General features: G+C 55.3%; 1 protein-coding gene across 2 annotated transcripts; it reads right to left on the reverse strand.

Annotated features, from left to right (window-relative positions):
- Positions 1-606: 606 nt before the first annotated feature.
- LOC120223260 lies at positions 607-2,412 on the reverse strand. Of its 2 annotated transcripts, none has more exons than XM_039221277.1 (3): positions 1,411-2,412; positions 1,183-1,299; positions 607-851 (listed from the first exon to the last, which is right to left on the reverse strand). In XM_039221277.1, exons 1-3 carry the CDS (start codon positions 1,561-1,563, stop codon positions 738-740), a joined length of 384 nt encoding a protein of 127 aa, XP_039077208.1. In that variant the 5' UTR covers positions 1,564-2,412; the 3' UTR covers positions 607-737. The 2 variants fall into 2 exon arrangements, with proteins under 2 accessions (XP_039077208.1, XP_039077207.1); XM_039221276.1 differs by having other exon boundaries at positions 607-854.
- Between the last annotated feature and the right edge of the window lie 5,354 nt (positions 2,413-7,766).

The raw sequence follows: 7,766 nt of genomic DNA on the forward strand, positions 1-7,766 counted from the left end.
TTTTTTTTTTTTAATTTTTATTTATTTCTAGGAGAGAGAGAGAGAGAGAGAGAGAGAGACAGCGCGAGCAGGGGAGGGTCAAAGAGGGAGGGAGTCACAGACTGAAACAGGCTCCAGGCTCTGAGCTGGCAGCCAGCACAGAGCCCGACGCGGGGCTCGAACCCACGAACCGCGAGATCATGACCTGAGCGAAAGTCGGACGCTCAACCGACTAAGCCACCCAGGCGCCCCTCTATTGCTGTATTTTTGCAGTAAATCTTGAAATCAAAAAGTGTGAGTCTTCCAACTTTGTTTTTCTTTGTCAAAATTATTTTGGGTATTCTGGGTCCCTTGAAATTCCATATGAAATTTAGAATGTTATTTTTCTGTGTCTACAGACAAAGTTTTCAGGGCTTCGGGAGTGATGGCCGTGACCTTGCAGAGGAGCCTGGGTTCTGGGAAGGCTGTCATCTCAGCAGCGTCCAGTCACCAGGCCGTGAACATAGGATGTCTGTCCGCATATTAACGCCTTTCACAGTCCTTCAGTAACTGTGTAGTTACCGTCAACAAGTCTTGCGTCTTGCTGACCAAATTTATTTCTAAATATCTTACTCTTTTTGGTGCCATTTTAAAGGGAATTTGCCCTTCATCTGAAAGGCGAGTTGATTTCTGCACGATTTCTGTGTGATTTGTGTCCCGCCGCCTTCCTGAAGCCATCAGCGCTGAAGGTCGTGTGTTGTGCGGGAGACTAGAGCTTCCTACGCGTGAGACAGCGCCGCTGTGAACACGGAGCTCGGCTCTTCCTTCCCGGGTTCCAGGCCTGTTACTTCTCTCCGGGGCGATCGCTCGCTCTGGCCAGAACCCCCGGGACTCTGCTGAGAGGCAGCGCCAGCAGGTCTTGTCCTGATCCCGGGGGAGACCTCTCGCTCCCTCCCCCGAGCAGGTGTCGGCTGCGGGTCCACACGTGGCCTGTCCTACGCTCAGGAAGTCTCCTTGCATCCCACGCTCAAGCGTGTCCAGCGTGACAGAAGGCGGCGTCTTGTGAGATGTCTTTTCTGCCCCAACGGAGAGGAGCATGTGGCTATCCCGGCGGTGCCGTCCGTGTGGTGTGGACACTGGGCTCCCGACGCTGAGCCACCCGTGCATCCTCTCCCGCCAGGGACGCACCCCCAGCGGCCTCTGAGGGCCCGTCCCCAGGCTCACCATGCCTCTCGGGACCCTGGACAGGCCGTCGGCCCCTCTGGGGGCGTGAAGGGTCCTGGTGCGTCTCCTGTCACCCTCCACGGACGACGCTGCAGGCAGCGTGTTCAAGGGCTGTAGCTGCCAAAGAAGAAACCGTCAATTTGATCGCACCCCCTCCAGCTGAGTCTCCCGCCACTGTCCCTGCACAGGGGCTGTCACACCCGTGGGGCTAGTCCCAGGTCTCCACACCTCCTGAATGACAGCGCGAGGACGGCACCTCTCAGCGACCCGCCAAGGACGGCTTCTCCAGCGGCCGCGGCCGAGGGCCATGTCTCGGACGAGGACGGCAGCCCGCAGCTCGGCCGTGCGCGGGAAGGACGTGGACCACGAGCCAGGAGCCATGAGCACTCCCACAGCACAGCAGCCGTGCCAGCGACCGCAGCGCCTGAGCCGGACCCACGAGGAGCAGGCCCCTTCCTGCACCGGCACGTGTCCGCCCTCCCCGGTCCCCGCACAGCACGTCCCTCCCCAGACCTCTCCCCTCCCACAGAGCTGTCCCCCCACGGCCCCCACGGCGGCCCCTGCCCTCCCCCACCCCTGCTGCCAGTTTCTGTGTCTCGAGGCCGCTGACGGCAAGTCCGCTGGGAGGCACGAAGGAGGCGCCCTCGCTCTGCTCCGCTCACCTCAGTGGGCCGAGTCCTGCTGCGCGTTTCTGTCCAGGCTCCGATCACACTGTCTGAATTCCCCACCCGCCCTGGAACCTGGCTTTTCCTGCGGCCACAAGAGACCTGGGGCCGCCCCGCTGCAGACCCCAAGCCACGCGGCAGAAGGACTTAGGGGACACGGCGCTCCGCTCCCCCTGGGACCACGTGCAGCTGGCCCTGGGGCGGCTTTTCCTGAGGCCACATCCCTGGCAGGAGCCCCAGCGCAGAGGTTGAGGGGGGTGGCCGGAAAGAGAAGGGTCCAAAGCCACGTGAGAGTACGTGCCATAGAAACCACCCAGAATCCACGGAGGAGGGAAGGCGGGTCGGGTAGCATCTGCTCCGTCTGAGGGGACTCGCTGCTGCCACTCCCGGTGCCCCTGGAAGTGCCCACACGGGGACGGTGATGCCTCTCCTCGCCCTCGCCTTCTAACCGGCTTCTCCGGAGGAGCGACAACTGGGAGTAAGGGCGGACGTGAAGCGGTGTAAACACAGCCTGAGTCACCTGCAATGAGCACGTGCAGAAAGCCCCCGGGTGTTTGTAACTGGAGCCCACCCGGCCCACACCCAGCACCGGAACCGCCGGCCCAGCCGCTCGAAGGCGTTTGGACGTTTCTCACCCACTGCTTCCGCTTGCTGTTGTGGGGACACACGGTGGTGCCGCCCCTGCTGGTGCCGGAGGGGAGGCCGCGGGGTCCTGTCCGCTGGCAGCCTCGCTTCTGCCTCGAGGTCACCGGCGCCACTTTGTGAAAATCTGCTGCGCTGGGCACTTGTGATGTGTGACTTAAACTTCGGTAGAAGGAAGATAAACAGGTCGTTCCCAGAGACGATCGGGGACACTCTCTTTTAGGAAGCGGATGGGACGGGTCCTACTGTTTTTATCAGCATCTCATCCCTGGGACAGGGTTCTGGGTCCCAGCCCTGCCCGACTCAGGAGCACCAGCGACCCTGCTGTGGCCAAGTGTGTGTGTGTGTTGGGGGGGGGAGTTATGTGCGTCATTTCCAAACAGAAGCTTCTAGAGCCCCTCCCTCATCTCTCTCCCTCCTCCCTCCCTCCCTCCTCCTCGCGGTGGCCCACTGGTCGGTGGGGTCTTACCTGCACCACTGGGTGGCTTCTCAGGGCAAGAGGCAGAGGGGAGAGACAACAACAATAGTTAAAGATGGACACGGCCTGGAGTGGGGGGGGGAGGGGAGGCGGGAGGGGAGATGGACGGGAGTGGGGGAGGGAGGAGGAGGAGAGAAGGAGGGAGGAGAAGGAAGATAAGGGGAAGGGGAGGGAGGAGGAGGGGGATGGAAGGGGAGGGGGGAGGAGGAGAGAGAAGGAGGGGGAGGGGGAGGGAGGAAGTGAGGAGGGGGAGGAGAGTAGGAAGGGGGAGGGGAGGAGGGGAAATGTTGGGGGAGGGGGGAGGGGAGGAGGGGGAGGGAGGAGGAGGGGAAATGTTGGGGGGGGAGGAGCCAGCACCAGCACCAGCACAGGGTGGGCCTGGGGCTCCTGCCGGGAGGAAGAGCCTGGAGGGTGGAGCTAGGAGGAAGCAGGCGGGGGCGGAAGGGCCTGTGCTGACCCCCAGAGTGTGGCCAGCGCGCCTGACAGTGGCCGAGGTTGGGAGGAGCAGATGCCCATGTCTGCGTCGCCCTCCAAGTCAAACCCGCCATCATGCTTGCACCCCACACCTACACGATAGCTTGTGCTAACTTTCCTTTTACACTTTTCATTAAAATGGCTCACTTTTAACAAGGTGAATTTGAAACACCATACTGTTTACATTAGCACCCAGAAAAGTGGAATATTTAGGTATAAATCTAACAAAATACGACAAGATCTATATGAACAAAACTACAAAACTGATCAATGAAATCAAAGAACTAGACAGATACTCCATGCCACGACCAGGGAGGCTCAACATCGCCAAGAGGTCAGTTCTTCCCACGTTGATGTATGGATTCAACGCCTTCCCAGTGAAATCCCGGCAAGTGATTTTATGAATATTAACAAGCTGACTGTAGGCATTATATAGAGACGCCAACGTCCAGAATAGTCAACACAACGTTAATAAGCAACAGGACCGATGGCTCGTGACGTCCAGCTCCAGTCACGACGTGGGGCTGGTGAGAACAGATGGCGGCTCAGTGGGGCAGAGCCCAGGGACACAGCCAAGGACGCAGTCACCGGTGTCTGGCAGAAGAGTGAATGACGGAACAAAGTCTTTTCAGCACACAGTGCCGGGACAGCTGGACGTCCTCACAGAGAAACCAGCTGAGTCCTGACACAGCCCTCACACGATTCACAGGAGTCAACTCAGCATGCATCACAGGCCTGCTGCGTGGAACACTCAAGTTTCTAGAACACTTGGGAGAGAACCCAGGGGACCTGGGCAGGACGACCAATCGTCAGCAGGGACTCCAAAGACAAGACCCGTGAAGGAAAAACCTGATAAGCTGGACTTGATTAAAATTAGAAACCTGTGCTCTGTGACAGTCACTGCCAAGAGACTGGAAGACAAACCACATCTGATAGAACACTGTTACCCAAAACACAGACACTCTTAAAACACAGTAATGAGGGAACAACAACCCAATTTAAAAATGGGGCAAAGAAGCGTCTGGGTGGCCCCGAGAGTTGGGCGTCCGACTTCGGCTCAGGTCATGATCTCACGGTTCGTGGGTTCGAGCCCCGCGTCAGGCTCTGTGCTGACAACTCAGAGCCTGGAGCCTGTTTCAGATTCTGTGTGTCTCTCTCTCTCTACCCATCCCCTGCTCATGCTCTGTCTCTCTCAAAAATAAACAAAAATTTTTTTTAAAAAAAATGGGCCAAAGACTTGAACAGATACCTCACCAAAGGAGACATTCAGTTGGCAGATAAGCACATGAGAAGATGCTCTACATCATATGCCATCGGGGAAATGGAAATTACAATGAGACACCACTACACTTTTATTAGAAAGGCCAAGGTCCAGAACACTGACACGACCAGTTTCTGAAATTGGACCCCTATCTTACACCACTCGCAAAAATTAACTTGAAATGGATTAAAGACTTTAACATAAAACCTGAAGCCATAAAACTCCTAGTAGAGCACACAGGGGAAAAGCTCGCTGGCAAAGGCCTTGGTGAGAATTTCATGGATAGGACACCAAAAGTATAAGCAACAAAACCCAAAGTAAGCAAGGGGGTCTACATCCAACTAAATGTTCCTGGGCAGGGCGCCTGGGGGTCTCAGTCTGTTAAATAGCCGACTTCGGCTCAGGTCTTGATCTCACAGCTCATGAGTTCAAGCCCCGTGTTGGGCTCTGTGCTGACAACTCAGAGGCTGGGGCCTGTTTCAGATTCTGTGTCTCCCTCTCTCTGACCCTCCCCTGCTCATGCTGTCTCTCTCTCTCTCAGAAATAAATAAAACATAAAAAAAAAAAAAAAAGTTCCTGTGCATCAGAAGAAACCTAGCAACAAAATGACAAGGCAATTCACAGAATGAGAGGAAGCAGTTGCAAACCATGTACTGAATATGGGGTTAAATAACCAAAATACATACAGAGAACATACAACTCAATAAATAACAACCACATACATAATCTAGTTAAGAGACAGGCAGAGAACCTGAACGGACATTTCTCCACAGAGGACACGCAGATGCAAACAAACGCATGAGAAGCAGCTCAGCATCAGGAAAACATACACTGAACCCACAAGGTGACATCACCCCACAAGGTGATGTCACCTCGCACCCGTTAGAATGGCCATCGGCAAAAACACGAGAAACAGCAGGTGTTGGTAACAATGTGGAGAAGGGACCCTTGAGCACGGCGGGTGGGAATGCAAACTGGGGTAGGCGCTCTGGAAAACAGTGTGGAGGCTCCCCTAAAAGCTAAAAATAGAACTACCCTACCACCCAGCAGCTCTGCTTTGGGGCATATTTCCACAGGAAATGAAAGAGATTATCATAGAGATGTCTGCACTCCTATGTTCACTGCAACATTATTCACAACACCCAAGATCTGGAAACAACCTAAGTGTGCATCAGCAGACGAGTGGATAAAGACGACGCGGTGTATACACAATGGAATGTTACTCTGGCACAAGAAGGATGTCCTGCCGTTTGCAGCAACACGGATGGAGGGCGTTATGCTATGTGCAAGAGCCAAGCAGAGAAAGACAAGTACATGTGTAGAGTGCAAAAAAATCCAAAGGCCTAGAAGCACAGAATAGAACGGTGCCTACCAGGGCCTCAGTGGCTGGAGAAATAGGGAGTTATTGCTCGTCCAATTACAAGACAGGTAAATTCTGGGGTTCTCACGTAGGACATGGTGAATATAGTTAGTAATACTTCAAAATCACTAAAAGAGATCTTTGATGTTCTCACCACAAAAAAGAAATGACGATTATGTGATACAATGGAGCTGTGAGCTCTTCCATGATCTACGTGTTTTAAATCCACATGCTGCACACCAGCGTCATGCGGATGTTTTTACGTCAACTATAACTCAGTAAAGCTGGAAGGAGAGGGGAGGGTAGGGGAGGGGAGGGGAGGAAAAGCAAAGCAAAGCAAAGCAAAGCAAAGCAAAGCAAAGCAAAGAAAAAAGGAAAGGAACTGAGCCGCCGAGCCCTGAAGAGACGTGGAGGAACGTTACACGCGTACCCCTACGTGCGAGCAGCCACTCTGGAAAGGCCACGGGCTGCGTGACTCCCACCATGTGACATCTGGACAAGGCAAAGCCAGGAGGACAGGGAAGGCTCAGTGGCTGCCAGCCGACGGGGCAGGGGGCAGCGGGTGTGCTCTGAGAGACGCTGCCATGACACACACGTTCTGTCACGCGTGTCCGAGCCCACGGAACGCCCAACACCACGGGCCAGCAAGCGGTACGGTGAGCCGTGGGTGTGCGGTGTAGGGTTGGTCGTAACCGACGTCCCTCCTGTGTGCATGTTGGTGACGGGGAGGCTGTGTGTTTTTATGGGGGAATTTCTGTATCTTCCTTTCAACTTTGTGGGAGACCTGAAACTGCTCTTTAGAAAAGTAGTTACTTTAAAAGGATGATTCTTTTTTTTTTTTTTTTACTTAGATAACGTGAAAACCTCTCCAAACAGCCCTGTTATTTAAAAGCCAGTCAAGTACAACAGCCCGCCAAAGGCCCCTGACCTCCTTCATAGGAAGACTGGCAAGTGTCAAAGAGAGGCCAGGTCGAGCCAGCCGCTATTTACTCAGGAGGCCGAAGGGCAATTGTCAGAGTGAGTGTCCTTGTCCTGTGCCAGTGTAGGTCACCTCCCGGAAGTCCAGAGGAGACGCTACTTGGGATCAACACCAGCCTGTCCCCCACCTCCCGGTTACTGGCTGGGGTGAACTGTCACAGCCTCTCTGATGGTAGAAGCTTGGAGCCAGGCTGGCCAAGTTCAGGGTGACCCTCCACAGGCTGAGCAGCGACTGTCTGCAGGAAGCTGGCCCGGGAGGAGCCACGGCTCTGTGGCCGGGGGGAAACCCCAGGAAGAACTCAGGGGACAGAGTGGCTGGATCTGAAGAAATGTAAAATCTGAGGGCCTGCCTCTTCCACCTCGGCCGAATCAGAGCCTCTGTTTCAACAAATTCCCCGGGGTGACCCCCACACGGTAGTGGGTTTGAAACAGGCGTCCGAGGGGCTCTAGGGGCCCCGGTGGCCGACAGCTTCGGTCCTGCTGGGGTGCTGGGAACTAATTACATCCCCACAGGCATCTGGTCGGTGGTGGGGGGCCTGACTTCCCAGGTGCAGGGGGTGGGCAGGTAATTACAGTCAGAAACCCAGTTGCCTGCTGAGCAGACAGGATGTGGGGCCTCTGACCCTGTGTTTGAACCAGCTCACCTCGCACCAGCCGTGCTCTCCTTTCAGGGAGGCGGTTATCATCACCCCCATTTGCAGGCGGGAACCCGCAGGTGCAGCCGGG

The sequence above is a fragment of the Hyaena hyaena genome, unplaced genomic scaffold (assembly GCF_003009895.1).
Source record: "Hyaena hyaena isolate Hyena2069 unplaced genomic scaffold, ASM300989v1 scaffold_967, whole genome shotgun sequence".
Classification (NCBI taxonomy): domain Eukaryota; kingdom Metazoa; phylum Chordata; class Mammalia; order Carnivora; family Hyaenidae; genus Hyaena; species Hyaena hyaena.